Source organism: Mesoplodon mirus (assembly GCF_964341445.2).
Source record: "Mesoplodon mirus genome assembly, chromosome: 5".
In the NCBI taxonomy this organism is placed as follows: Eukaryota; Metazoa; Chordata; class Mammalia; order Artiodactyla; family Ziphiidae; genus Mesoplodon; species Mesoplodon mirus.
In genome coordinates this window covers 157,800,798-157,816,806 of record NC_138980.1, presented here as the reverse complement: position 1 = coordinate 157,816,806, position 16,009 = coordinate 157,800,798, and the positions used below count along the sequence as shown (strand labels likewise).

The following is a 16,009-nucleotide window of genomic DNA, read 5'->3' as shown; positions in this document are numbered from 1 at the left end:
ATGAGAGGTTAACAAACATTACCTCAAATTGTTAAACAAATAGATGAAAATACCACAAAAAACTGTAAATAGGGCAACAACTAATTGTATAAGTAATCAGAGGGAAACCCATTCACACATAAGAAAGAACAAGAAAAGGATAAGAATTATGGGAAAGGGCAGAAGAAAACAAAGGAAACAAAAAGAATCATACCAGATAAATGTTAAGATAAAAAGCTAGAGTTTAGGAGGCTGGGGGTACAGACAAAATAAGTGAAGGGGATTTAGAGGTACAAACTTCCAGCTTTAAGATAAGTAAGTCAGAGGGATGTAAGTGCACATCGGGAATATGGTTGACAATACTGTAATAACTTTGGTAACAAATCATAACTGGTCATTATTTCAGTAATCATTTCATAATGTATAAAAATATCAAATCACTATGTTGTACACCTGAAACTAATGTAATATTGTAAGTTAGTTATAATTCTTTCTTTTTTTTTTTTTTTTTTGCGGTACGTGGGCCTCTCACTGTTGTGGCCTCTCCCGTTGCGGAGCACAGGCTCCGGACACGCAGGCTCAGCGGCCATGGCTCATGGGCCCAGCCGCTCCGCGGCATGTGGGATCCTCCCGGACCGGGGCACGAACCCGTGTCCCCTGCATCGGCAGGCGGACTCTCAACCACTGCGCCACCAGGGAAGCCCATAATTCTTTTTTTTAAAGCTAGAGTTTTGGGTTTTTTTTTTTGCGGTACGCGGGCCTCTCACTGTTGTGGCCTCTCCCGTTGCGGAGCACAGGCTCCGGACGTGCAGGCTCAACGGCCATGGCTCACGGGCCCAGCCGCTCCGCGGCATGTGGGATCTTCCCGGACCGGGGCACGAACACATGTCCCCTGCATCAGCAGGCAGACTCTCAACCACTGCGCCACCAGGGAAGCTCAAAGCTTGAGTTCTGATATTAATAAATGGACAAGGCTTATTAACTAATAGCAGAAAGTGTTAATTAAATGCCTTTTATAATGGCAAAAGGTTCAAATTCACAATTACGACATAGTTGTATTAAGTGTCTATGTCCAAAATACTACTGCAACAAAACAATAAAGAACTGTAGAAAACACAACAAAATACCAGATTTTAATTTATCTTTGTCAGTCCATGGACAGATAAAGTAGACAAAAAATATGAAGGAAAGGAGACAGAAGATATGAACAGAATTGATGAAGTTGAACTAAGGGGTATATATTAAATGCTATACCTTGCTGAGAACACATTTTTTAAGTGCCCACACTTTACAAAAACTGTACATATGAGACCACAAAGAAAACTTTAAATTCCCAAAATTGCAAATAGAATATATTTATTGCATTATTTTTATATGCTATAAAATCTAGAAGTTATTTACAAAAACAAAAGCAACTCTTCTTCAGTCATGTAGAATTAAAAAATTCCCTCAAAACTACTCTTGGCTTAAAGACAATATTAAAATGAATTTTGGAATGCATAGAAAAAAAAAATATTACACACACACACACACACACACACACATATATATATGTATATATGGCCAAAACCTATGTCCAGCCTTAAACTACAGCTTTAAAACCTCTATAATTAAAGAGTGAGTGAATGAAACAAGTATCCAACTCATGAAGTTTGTAAAAGACCAAAAATAAACCCAAGGAAAATAGAAAATTAGAGATGAAATAAGAAATTAATGAATTACTAAGGAAAATGGCAGATCTGGCAGCTAAATCCAAGGAGCTGGCTCTTTGAGGGGAGGAAAAAAATAATAAATTGGATAAACTACTGCCTAAAGGATATAATACTAGGAGCGATTTTTAAATGTCAAAATACTGACATTTTGGTGTGCTTTAACCTACCAAAATGCTTGCGTATTTTATGTTATATGTATATGATTTCACAGATCGGCCAGCAGCTTTGCACTCCCTGATTCTCCCATCATTACCCTGTCATGGCCTATCTTCCCCAAGTTCCTTTCACCTGTGCATCCTCTCTTCCACTCAGTTCTTAGATCTCTGCACCCTCAAAGGAGAGAGGGTCCCTTGAAGTTTATGGCTCTCTCTGATAAAGAGGAAAAGTAAGGTGTAGGCAAAGGGCCATCTGTAGTGTTGGACCTCCAAACTCCAAGAGTAGCCAAGGAGTGGCCTGAGGGTTCAGTCTCAAAAGTACTGAAGCTTAGACTTACTACAACAGAAATAGCCTCAAGGGCACCTGGGTTGAAGGGACTGAAGTTGAAGGAATCAGGAAGTAAAATGGTAATGCATAATGCTTATAGTTTTGAACACTTAAAAAATTTAAAGTTATATAATGCTCATAAATTTTTATACTTAAAATCTATTAAGAATTCAGTGAATTCTCATCACAAATAAATACTAAACACCCATTTGTTATTTTGCTCCTAAACAGCAACTGCTATTACTGGCTAGTCTAAGCAATCAAAGAATTAAAAGTAATAAAAAAGATGCTACAGGTATTTTTAAAACTCTAAGAGAGCAAAACTCTAAAAATCTGAATATCTGGCTGAATTGGTCAATTTTTCTAGGAAAAGATAAGTTGCCAAAAATTACCCCAAGAGAAAGAAAAACTGAACCAATTAATCACAATAAAAGAAACCAAGAAAGCACCACCCCTTTTATAAGTGACTGATGATGTCACATGAATTTTATAAATTATCAAAAAATATAGTTTTTTAAAAAATAATTTATATATATATTTATATATATATATTTTGGCTGTGCTGGGTCTTAGGTGAGGCACGTGGGCTTTCTAGTTGAGGCGTGCAAGCTCAGTAGTTGGGGCTCATGGGCTTAGTTGTCCTGCGGCATGTGGGATCTTAGTTCCCTAATCAGAGATTGAACCTGCCTCCCCTGCATTGTAAGGCGGATTCTTTACCACTGGATCACCAGGGAAGTCCCAAAAAACATATAGTTTTGATGCTACTAAAAACTGTTTCAGAGTTTAGAGAAAGAACGAAAGCTTCTAAATTATTCTTATAGAGTTTGTGTATTATTGATCCTAAATCTAACAAAGAAGACAAAAATAAAACCACAGAAATTTCCTTTATGTCACTGCAAAATTCCTAAATAGACTACCAACAAACAGAACTTAACAGTTCATTAAGATTATTCTCAAATATAAGAGAATCATCTCTGGAATGCAAAGGTAGCTCAATATCAGGAGATATATTTGTAAATATACAATATTAACAGGGTGAAGGAGAAAAACTATACATTCATGTCAAGAAACCTTGAAAAATTATCGATAAAGTTCAATTTACATTCCTGATTCAAAATTACTTAGTAAACTAAGAGAGGGTTGACATTTCTAACATTACAAAGAAATAAATATCTCAAATAAAAGGCTATACCACCATGCTTAACAGACTTTATATACTAGAAACATTTTCAAAGCAATTAAGACATAACATGCATGTAAAGTATTATTTCTTTTATTCCATAATTATTCTAGGAGTATCAACCAACTAAATTAGAAAAGAGATTGGTAGATATGATTCCAAGCCAAGAGAATCACATGAAAAATATTACTACAAATAAAGGAATGCAGTCAGGTGGTGGGTTAAAAATTAATATATTTAACATATATAAACAATAACCAGAAAATGGTATTTTAAAAAACTCTAAAAGAGAAACACCTAGGTACAAACAACTATGCTCAGAACCCATTCAAATCTAAGTAAGTGAGTAACATTCATTCCAATAAGTAGGACATCCCATAAAGAAGAGTCAGTATTATAAAAGTGATGACATTCCACCAATTATTAATTCAATACAGTGCTACTTAAAAATCATCAAGAGAACCGGAGAAACTGAACAAAATGGTAGTCAAGTTCTTTCAGAAAAAGAAGCATGAGAAAAGCACCACCCCCCCAAAAAAAATCTTCTGTGTAAGATGGTATTTATAATGAATAGCAGAGAATGAAGAGGGAAGACTTCTGATGAAGAGGACAATCAGAATTTTAAAACACACTATGAAGCTTTAAAAATTAAAAGAGTTTGGTACTAGAAAAGACTGAGCAATGAAAGAGGGCTGCAGAAGTAGGCCTGCAAAAAAGGAACTTTGGTTTGTGACAGGGTTTCTCTTCCTCGGTGCCACTGATAACCAGTTTTGACAACCAAAATTATCCCCAAACATTGCCAAATGTCCCCTAGAGGGCAAAACTGATGGTGGCTGAGAACCACTGGTTTATGATAATGGTGACATTTCAAAATGGGGATTGGGAGAACAAACATCACTACTAAATAAAATGTTAAATGGTACTGGAATAATTGGTAATTGGTCTGGAAAAACATATAGCTGGATCCACCTTTAATCCACGTATGATCTTTAAATTAATTTTTAATTATACAAGTAATAAAATATATATTTCATCCTAGTAAAATCCAAACATTACAGATCTCTACCTAATCCTACTAGTCACTACTGAGAGACAACCACTGTTGTAATATGAAATACATCCTTCCAGGAGGTTTGCTATGCATTATGACTAAAGAACTAAATAAACATGCAAACAAGCAAGCATCTGTAGAAAATATAATTTGATGGGGGGGAAAAAAGCTCTAGAAGAAAACGTGTGAATAATTTATAACCTAAAATATGAAAGAACTTTGTAAGTAGAAATAAAACCATTAAGTCATAAAACATTAATGGATTAGAATTTGCAAAGATTTTAAAGCTTTTATAAAACAGCAAAAATTAAATGAAAAGCAGATGAAAAACTGGAAAAAATTATTTTTTAATACAGATAAGAGTTAATTTCTTATAGAAAGAGTTATAAATTGAGAAAATGAAAAATAAAGGAACTGGCAGTTAAGAGAAAAATAATTACAAATGCCAATAATCACATAAAGAAATCTAAATAAAAAATGAGACACCATTTTTTTTACCTATTGTGTTAAAGAAGTGTGATGATATCCCAAAGTTAGCGAGGGTGTGAAGGAAATGATCAGTTCAACAATTTTTGGAAGTTTTAAATGATCCATCCACCTTTCTGGTAACAATCAACACATGTCCTTTGACCTTGGAATTCTATAGCAATTGACCCTAGCCATTTATCACATGTATATAATACTCATAAAAGCCTGATAACAATACAATGAAAATTTAATAGCAAAAGACTGCAAACAATGCAACTGTCCATCAAATGACTACCAGTTGAATAAAATACTGCATGTCCATACAAAGGCAACACCATGTAGTCAATACAGCTCTCAAAGAGCTCCAAGATGCATTTTGTTGAGAAAGATGCAAACAATGTAAACAGCATGACCCACTCCTGTGTTAAAAAAAAAGAATTAAGATAACCCTGGCTATGCAACTCTCTCTAACCCAACTCTGGAATCAGTAGTTTCAGTTATATTTCTGAATGAATCCCTCTCTATCTGAATTCTTGTAGGAACCCAAACAGTTCAATATCAAAGGGATATATGTACATAAATAAAAATAGGAACATACGTGGGACTTCTTTGGTGGCGCAGTGGTTAAGACTCCATGCTCCCAATGCAGGGGGCCTGGGTTCGATCCCTGGTCAGGGAACTAGATCCCACATGAATGATGCAACTAAGAGTTCACATGCCACAACTAAGGAGTCCACGTGACGCAACTAAGGAGCTGGTGTGCTGCAACTAAGGAGCCGGCAAGCCCCAACTAAGGAGCCTGCTTGCCACGACTAAGACCCAGCACAACCAAATAAATAAATATTTATTTAAAAAAGGAACATACACGATATATATGAATGCATTTTTTTCCCCTAGGAAAACAATCACAACAAACTGTGTCAAGATAGCTTGCCTTTAAATGATGAGAAGGCTTTCATTTCTACTTCGTGCCTTTCTGCATTATTTGAATTTCCTAATTTTATGCATTTTGAATAATGTATATTTCTAAATCTTAAGAATTCCTTATACATTATTTTGTTAAAATGTCAACAAAACCTTGCATAAGTAGATTAATAGCTCATTTTTAGCTTTCTTTGTACCTTTATGTATGTACAACTAATAATTGGTCCTATTTTAAAGAAAGTAATAAACACTGTGAGAAGAGTTAAAAAAAAAAAAAAAGAGAGGAAAATACAGAAAGAAAATCAAGTGGAATTCTCAGAAAATTAAGACCCCAGGATTTCTCACTGGAAGAAAAAAACTACTTTAGGAAATGAAAAGAAAGTTGATAATTAGATGTAAGATGAGTCTATTAAAAAACTGCAGAAATATTTCCTATATGTTTATTTTTCACACCATACAGTTACATATTACTCACCCAGCTTGGAAAATCAGACCAGGTTGGAACTCGCTGACAGAGGTCCCGGAGAATACGTATGATAATCACACAGGACTGCAGACCATTAGCTCTAGCCTTGAGAGCAACACAAAAACCAACTGAATTAATCTTAGAAATACTGAAAGTATCCCTTGACGAAAAAAAAGTTAAAATACCACTGTTCAATGGAAGCTCAGATAAAAATAAAACAAAAATAACCACGCTTAAAACTGGATTCAATGAGCTGCCATTTACAGCAATATTTTATGCCAGGGTTAGTATTTAAAAGCTGATATTTTAGGTCAAAGTAAACAGATTATACAAGAATAATTGTTCTTGATCCCCTGTGAACCTTGACCTGTGTTCATTTAAAACAGTAAACTTCAAAAAAAAAGTCTGCCTACATTAGAAATAAAAGAAAAAGTAAAGAGCTAAAAAGTTTGTCTAGGGACTGAAAGATTAAGGAAATCTGTTTGGTTTCCTTTCTGTGCCTTTGCATAACTGCAAAGTCACTAAACCAAACAGCTGCTTCCTCACCTTTCATTCCCTACACTTATTAACTTAGAGAAAGAGGGGGGGAAAATCTTAAAACTATACACAAAGCTTTAAACACATATTCCATTATTTAAAGCAAAGTTAATCTGCAGCCTTATGGAATATAATATATGTACACAAACATGTGATGTTCCTAAACAAGTCAACTTTAAATATAGCCACTAAAAATAAAAATAAAAAAACCCAAACTACAAAACACCCCCAAAACCTGAGTTTATTGTCAAATTAATAGTAACTGCAATATGCAGATCTTCATACCCAGCTTTCTATGTTAACATTCTCTGATATTTAATTTAAAATAGTATTGCTTGGGCAATCTTTTGAAATGTTTAAACACAGTTAAACATGTTGTACTGAACTACTCTCTCATAAGGCTACAAGAAAAAAGTAAAATGATGTTCCGAACCTGGAACCACTTAGCGTGGCGTAGAGCAGCCAGAGCGTCAAGGCATTTTTGCCTGTCCAAGACGTCCGGTGGGTCTTTCACCATACCCGAGGTTACATCTAAAATGGATTGAATTGGCAAAATGCAGTGAGGAATGGGTGTTTGACCAGGTGAGCAAGACACTTCCTTAAAGTAGCATCAGTGTCACATGAGCCATTTGAGAGTTTGTCAACACTTTAAAGTACCAAGGGAGTTATTTTCAACAAATTCACATAATCTAATATGAAGATCAAGATGAGAATTAAACTCTTTATTTTAGAAATAAATAACTTCTGCAAATATAAACCCTACCCACCAAAATAAAATCAAAAGGAAGGATTACTGGACACAGCGCACCAGCACAAAGACGACAAGACAAAAGGGAACACAAAAATCCACCTTAATAAATGAGAATGTACAATAAACTATTGAGTTTGTTCAGTATTTTAAATGGCCATAGGTTATTCTGGGGCTAATATGTCAAAGAACTAACGATAAATATGGGATGATCAATGCAGTAATAATCATAGAAAAAAATAAAGAGCCAAAAATAAGCATTTCTCAGAGTTCAAATGACTTCTCTTCCACAAGAGAATTTTAGCTTTAAGAATTAAGGGAATATGAAATGCCCTTTAAAATTCAAAGTTCCCATGAAGTATTTCAAAGAATAATTGGAGAGAAACAATGAGTAAAGTAGAAAAGGGCAATAGGAACTAGCATGGTTAAATAGAATAAGTATAGAAATAGAACAGATGCAGTAAGCAGAATGGTTTGATGATGTATCTGTAGAATCTTTTAAGTTGCAAAGTCAGTTATAACTGATTTTAATCAGATTATTGTATTAAAACATAAATGAGCTATATAAAACTTGAGAAGAAAATCTGAACCTAAATCAGGACAAGAAGTAAACTTTTCATTCATAAAAGGCCAGCTTTACGTTCATTTAAACAGATCTGTAAACTGTGTACAAAAGTTGCTAATCAAGCTATTCAAAGGTATAAGTCAATCTAATTCACAACTCTTGGTGATCTTAAAATATTTTCTAAATATAGGAAAATTACATACCAGGCAAGTAATCTATTGAAAACAGTCTTCTAGATAAAAAGCACCAAAATTATGGGATATTTAGGATATAATTTTATAAATCATTGAGGGCACCAAATGAATATGTGGGACGAAAGATGAAATATACAATAAAAGAAAACACAAAGATGATTTTACTTTAAGAGTACTATTGCAACGCTGGGCAAATTATTTGACTGTCTATTTTTTTTTTTTTTTTTTTTTTTGTGGTACGCGGGCCTCTCACTGTTGTGGCCTCTCCCATTGCGGAGCACAGGCTCCAGACGCGCAGGCTCGGCGGCCATGGCTCACGGGCCCAGCCGCTCCGCGGCATGTGGGATCTTCCCAGACTGGGGCACGAACCCATGTCTCCTGCATCGGCAGGCAGACTCTCAACCACTGCGCCACCAGGGAAGCCCTGATTGTCTATTTTTATATGAGCATTCAGAAACCTTAAAAGATATCTGGTCCTTATTTTGAGTAGATGACATATTAAAAAGCATATTTAAAAAGTAATAAAGAATTCCATCCCTTGTCTGGGCTCTTTCTTCTTAGTTCCTAGTCCTTACATAATCAGATGGCACATATTTTCAGAATACATATTAGAAGGGAATTTTACAGATAATCAAAGAACACTGTGTGGCATTCTGAAAATGAACACTGAAAGAGGAATCTGGGTACTAAAAAGAAAAGTATCAAGTCAGAAATAGTAGTAATTTTTAAAAACTAATAAACAATCTCAAAACCTGAAAAATCAACTACTGAATCCAGAAATATAATGAACATAAGAAATGGGCTATTCTGAGAGAAGGAAAAGGAACACAGGAAAGCACAGCTAATTAAAGAAGTAAAAAAAAAAAAAAAGCAAGAAACAACAACAACAAAAAACCACTCCCCAAAGCAAGGTTACAGAACATGCTGAAGAACCCTTTCCATGTCCCTTACTTATTTACATTACCTGCTAAAGCTAAAATGCAAATAGGTGATAATGTGCAATCTCTTTCTAAAAGTTTCTGAATTTTTAATGTTAATTCATGTTTTAATTTCCTCCAATACAGAAGAAAACTTTTCCTTTTGCACACAATCATTCATAACTTTGGACATTTAAATTAATGATACAATTTCAAAGATGCCAAGACACCTATTGCAATTTAAAAACAACTTAAGAGCTATAAGTAGGAAATGTCTGTCAAATTTAGAGTGTGGATTTTTGCACCCATTCTATATTTCAAGTGGATTAACCCCTTAGATATATTGTACTAAAATCATACTTTCTTCCTAATACCCAGTTAACAAAACAAAACAAAATCAGTTAATTTATTTAAAAGAAAGCAAATTCTTACCCTACAAAAATGTGTTTCATAAATTTTAAGGGGTTAATCACCAGTTAGAACACATGCTGTGTCCACACTATTTTATGATTAAAAGTTAATGGGAATATATTAATTTAAATTAACATGGTTATATAAAATATGTAATCCACCCAACAATTTAAAAACTAGTGTGAACACTGCTCAATTCTAGAAGACAAAGACAAAACAAACAAAACAGCCACACAAAGGACAATAAATGCCAGACTCTGCATCCAAAATCCCTCCTTAATCAAATGGCAGGTGTGACACTGAGCTTTTGAAAACCTTGGTCAAAAATCCTTCCGATGTCTTGGCAGCAACCCCTGACAGGAATCAATTCCCTCTGCTAGAAGGCTTTGGACCAGGCCTGATAAGCTAAAGGTGGAAAAAAACACACACAATACTTGACTTGCTACAGAAGAGACACTGTAGCAAGGGTTAGAGCATTTTGAACATTTCAAGCTTCAAGTCAATTAAGTGTTTACTTAATGTTTAACTGTCAAACACAGTAACATAAAACAGATCTGTAATGTGTTTAACAGTTATTTGGGCAATTTAATCATCTCCTTTAAATAATTTTTGGTATCAAACAGGACCATTACGCATTAAGAGGCTACCACAACTATGCGCAAGTCGCCAGTCTCATGATTTACAAGTGCTCTTCCGGCAAAGCCTTCCTTACCCCTGTACTAACTCCCCAAAGCAAGCTATAGGCTTTAAATGATTTTAAGACACAGAGCATTCAGAGCTGCAGTGAGAGAGAATACATACCGTTACTCTGCAGCAATCTTCATAATGAAGCTAAAGACATGATTTACTGCAGTTATCTGCAGCAAAGAACACTATCAATGTTTCTACACTTTTTGCACATCCAACTTTTCAGCTCAGTGTCTTGAAGTAAAATCTTTCAATTTTGGACTGACCACTTCTCTCACCGTAATATTTACGAAATTCAGAACAATAACTCAAGTCTGGGTCAGACAAAAATATAATTTTGTTTCCTTTAGAAGGGATAGGTTATTAAAGACTACTACAAATATGATACTATTAACTTTAGACTTTTGCAACAAAATAAAATTACTTGATACTGCACAAATTTAAGTAAGCCTAAATATAACTGGACAAGATGTGCTCTGAAATAAAGTTAAATGGTTATATGAGTAAAATTTCATATGAAATACAGCAACTATTATTTATAACATAATCTTGAAGATTTCTTATTCAAATCCTAAGAGTCTTATGCTGCATATGAATTGACCAGATTGACTCAGGAACTGTTTTTCCAGCGATATCCACGGCCAGACCTTGAGTGGGAACTCATGCTCATATAAAAGATCCTCTACACAAACCCCATTTATTTTTAAGATGCAAAGCTTACACAACATACAAGTCCTGATATATGGTGTATATATAATGTATGCAAAGTTAGACATGTCTCCCAATGATCGCATTTTTAGTAAAAATGATCTTTTCCTGGGTTGTGGAAAGCACAGTGCCTTAAAAAAAATTGCTTTGCTGTAAGAAAACAAATTTAAAGGGACAGTAATTGAGAGCCTACTTATGCTATTAGACAAATTAATTTTAAGTATTCTTTTCTCCTCTATCTGTATCACAAAGAAATATTAGTGTAGACTATAACTCCATATCAACAAATTAAGATGTACAAAAACAACATGAAAGGAAACAAAGTAAATTTTATCTGACCCATAAAACAACAGAACCAACATACGGCAGACACTGACCATGCTTTTTGGCTTAAAAGCTTTTGAAGCTTTGAAAATGTTACACAATAGTCCCTAAAGCAACATTGCTGGCACCAGCAGGATTTCATATTCTACAATTGTAAAGTAAGTTTAAAAACCCTGAATTGTGCTATAACTCACTAACTATGCCAACACCATTTAGTTTTCAGTATCTCTAGTATAATAGTGGGGTCAGATGCCCAAATCTACGTGCATTAGGATGCTCTGCATTTATGAAAACGCTTCAAACCAAAGAGCAACCTCAGAGAACCAGAAATATTTACCTCAGGACAAGCCAAATCCATGATTACATATATAACAATGCCTCTTAAACTGTGTTATGAATATTTAACCAATTTTATTTATGGAACTCTCTTGTCTTTTTTAAGACAAGAACAACAACTTAACAGAAGTTCAATTTGTGGCCCCTCACTAGCAACATTTCTTTAATTTGTTCATGGGTCAACTATGCTGGTAAGAATAATTTTGAACTTTTTTTTTTTTCCAGAAATCTGAGGTTAGCAAGAAAAGAAAAAAAAATCAAGAAAATCAATAATACCATGAGTGTTTTATATAAAAGTACATTGCTAAAAAGACATTAATAAAAGATCTGGGAAATGATCTTAAGCAAAACTGGTTGCTATATAAGTCAAATCTATCAAATTCATATGTAATGCCAGCATGTTGCCTTCTAGGGCTTAATGCCAATCTTAAAGAGTAGGTAAATGGGGAAAAAAAAGTTAATAAAAAGTAGAATGTTTAATGGCTTTCCAACCTCCTTCCCTCATGTTCTCTTCTCGAATAATTGGAGACGTCAGGGTGATAGTGACTTGCATTTTGGGTTCCACACATGAGTTCAAAATTATTGCCGCTTCAGAAATTGCACATTTTATGTCATACTTCTCAGGACTTATAACCTATGTAATGAAGAGCACAGGAAATTAGATGGAACTTTTAACATTATCAAACAAAGCAGTTTCACTATGGCTCTTTCATTTTCTCACTACCTTAACCATTTTATAAGGACTAGATCATATACTACTCCCCCCAAGAAGCCTTGTAATACGTGCAAATATTAAAATCTCTTGCTCCTCTTTCCTTAGTCGAACTAATATTTACCATTACTTGTATCATATGAGTTATCTGTATGTGTGTATGTCTCTCTTAGATGATGAGTTCTTGGATAAAAGAAACACTGCCCTATTTATTACCGTACCCTCCTAATAGCATCTTGGGTAGTTAAGTACTTGCAGAATATGAATGAGACTAAAATAGATATCTGAAACTAACAGGAGCCACAATTCAAACATTCCTAGTGTCCCTTGTCTGTGAACTCAACAGATCTACATTTTATCAGGGAGCAGAAAGTCCTGATCAACAGAAGGAAAACCAGGATTCACTGCAATTCAGTACACATGAAATAAGTCTCAGTATATATGAACAAATGAAGACTCCATAGAAATTGCATGGAGTGTTTACAGCATAGTATCTAGGTTCAAATCCTAGCTGTGTTACTTTACTAATGATAGGAAGATGGGCAAATTATTTAACTCCCCTTTACCTGTTTTTATAAAATGGGGACAGTAATTTTACCTGACCTGTAGGACTGTTGGAAGAATAACTGAATTAACTATATAAAGCACTTACAACAGTGCCTGGTACGTAGTAAGCATGATATAAACGTTAACATGACAATGCTGACGACGGTGATAATTCTACCCCTCTTGCTTATCCACTTGTACAATAGTCCACAGAATGATTCGGAAAGAGTACGCTGCTTTTAGTGTAGTTGGTAAGTATTTAGTCAGGATATAGTACTTTCTGCTTTGTAGTTGTTTTGGGCTGTGTTGGGTCTTCATTGCTGCGTGCGGGCTTTCTCTAGTTGCGGCGAGTGGGGGCTATTCTTCCTTGTGGTGTGCGGGCTTCTCACTGCTGTGGCTTCTCTTGCTGCAGAGCACAGGCTCCAGGCACGTGGGCTTCAGTAGTTGCAACACGTGGGCTCAGAAGTCGTGGCTCGCAGACTCTAGAGCGCAGGCTGGGTAGTTGTGGCGCACGGGCTTAGGTGCTCTGCAGCATGTGGGATCTTCCCAGACCAGGGCTCGAACCCATGTCCCCTGCACTAGCAGGCGGATTCTTAACCACCGCGCCACCAGGGAAGCCCCCCTGCTTTGTAGATTTACTAAACACCGCAATTTAGGATCAAGATGTTTCTCGCAAATTATATAATTTTTTCAAAGTCCTCAAACCTCTTCTGAGTCTCCTCCCCCCTCATTGCTCTAGCAGCCTCAACAAAGGGTAACAAGTAGACATACAACGACAATTCTCCTGGCTCCTAATACTTAAAAATCCACAATAAGAAACTTCGCATCTGGAACAATGGTAATATAAAGCAAACAACAGTAAGTGCCACAGTCGTCAGAGCTCAAGTGTAATAGCATGCTTCACTATCCCCTTTGGTATCGGTTGCTCTGCTGTCGTCAGGGACTATTTATTCTGACATTACTGTGGAATACGTATTGCCAGTGAAATGTCAATTCTTGGATTTCAAATACCTAAATAAGTTTTATACATTAAATTATTCAAGAAATCTTTATTTTAAATCCCAGTCTGCGATTCTGACAAGATACTATATAAAAATTTTAAAGATTCAAACTTAAAAAAGTTTTTTGTAGGACCAAAAGGGGATATTCTATTAATTGTGCACTGCCACCATTTGCTGCAGAGAGACAGTGAGAGGTAATACCTACGACTATATAACATGTAGAAAACTGAAAGTAATCATAATAAAACTGGGGAAATTCAAATCAGAAAGTCTCTATTTTAGTTACTATACTTTATTAAAAACATATATTCAACTAAATAGGCAAGAAGTTCATGAATTCTAAAAATTTAAGCTTGCTATACATACATGGGCTTTGTTTAAAAAACAAAACAAAACAAAAAAATCTCTTTTTTTCCTAAAGTCTCATCTCTTAATGATTCAACTCCTGGAAGAAAGAACAGGAAGAGGACATGTGCTGCAATTTTATATTTTAAAATAACTTAGCAAGATGGCTTCATGCCAAAGAGGAGCACTATAAAACCTAAAAAGACAAAGTAGAAAACAGTTCTACCAATTTGTACAATCAAGCAAAAAATTCAATTTGGAAAGTCAAACCAAAACTTTAAAGGCAGGCTTAAGATTAAGCTGAAGCACAGTTAGTCCTGCCAAAAACTTTTGAACCAGACAAGGGGTAAAAATGAACATTTCCATAATACTTACAGCAAGCTGCTTGGGTAGGTTTTCTGCAATACGGCTTAATAATGTCTTTGAAGGTTTCTCTGAGCACAGCAAAACAAGGTTGACATTTCTATCTCCTCGGAGAAGTAATCCTTTTGCCAATACTCCCACTCGCAAAACTCCTTTTAAAGCTCTGCAGTAAAATCAAGTTATATTATGACATTTCCCTTCTCAACCAGAACCGTGATAATCTCTTAACACACAATAGTAAATGAAATAACTTTTATACTGTTAAAATTCTCTATCAACTACAGTATAAAAACATTCAATATTTTTAGAAGTATCCTTCACTTAGATAAGAAATATGGATAAATTAATAAATCAAGAGCTAAGTTCTCACAAGGACAACTGCAAAGCAAAGGCCATTAACACTTTTCTGTGTCTCACTTTACAAATTAGAATAAAAGTCATGTTCAATATATACAAAGATATTTCCAAATGGTTAAGGGGAAAATGAAAAGTTATAGATCATAATGCAAACTTGATATGAAAGATGTTGCTAAAGCTTGAGCTTATTCACTTATGGGTCCATGTGTTAAGGAAAAATAAGCTGCTAAAACAAAGAGTAAACAGATGCAACAAATAAATAAAAACTGAATAGCAGCTAAATGCAATTGAAAACTATAAAGGCTGCTTTGAAAACAGACTTGAAATAGTTTTATATAAATTTAAATAAAATGAGTAAAATTACAAGGTTGGAGACTGTATGAAATTCTGTTATTTTTCATTTCAGCAAAAAACAGCTGAATACATTAAATATCTAACACAAGCATAACACATGTAGACTGACAACAGAGAATTTTCAGTCTTTGTAACTTTTATTTCAAGTGTAAGAAGTCCACATAAGAGAAACCAAAATTAAACAAAAGTAAAAAACTCTGAAAACACACCTGTCTTTACCTCCCTCTTTCTTATCATCTCCCTCTTTGCTCTTGCTCTTCTCATGTTCAGACAAGCTGTCTGAAACAAGTTTTAAAGCACGTTCAGTGATAGAAACAATTTTCTGAACTGCCTGTAATTCCTCTTCAGTTGGATAAATGGTTGCATGTTTTGTCATTACATAACGATCATCAGATGAGTCAGGACGACGTAAGGGCTGGAGAAGACAAAAAAGATAACTTCATTAAAAAAAAAAAGCTTCCCAAGCAAAAGTAAATTATTATATTTCAACTATACATATGTTTGTCACATCTTTTCAATAAGAAAGTCAATTATGCAAAATGTCCATTTAAAGCTATCTTCTCCCTTTTTTCCATTTCAGTAAAAACAAACATGTAAACTATGGAAAGTTCCACTATCAAGAATGAGTATGTATCTATGTA

General features: G+C 34.8%; 1 protein-coding gene across 2 annotated transcripts in view; it reads right to left on the bottom strand.

Annotated features, from left to right (window-relative positions):
• Window positions 1-16,009, bottom strand: part of ZFR (zinc finger RNA binding protein) — a 77,502-nt gene that overhangs the window by 18,756 nt on the left and 42,737 nt on the right. Inside the window, exons 13-17 of one of the 2 annotated variants that reach the window (XM_082621436.1) lie at window positions 15,578-15,783; window positions 14,670-14,820; window positions 12,183-12,324; window positions 7,234-7,331; window positions 6,273-6,368 (exon numbers count right to left, since the gene is read on the bottom strand). In XM_082621436.1, coding sequence (XP_082477562.1) covers window positions 6,273-6,368; window positions 7,234-7,331; window positions 12,183-12,324; window positions 14,670-14,820; window positions 15,578-15,783 — 693 coding nt within the window. Of the gene's footprint in view, window positions 1-6,272; window positions 6,369-7,233; window positions 7,332-12,182; window positions 12,325-14,669; window positions 14,821-15,577; window positions 15,784-16,009 lie in introns of those variants that run through there. The other variant, XM_082621437.1, reaches the window with a different exon arrangement.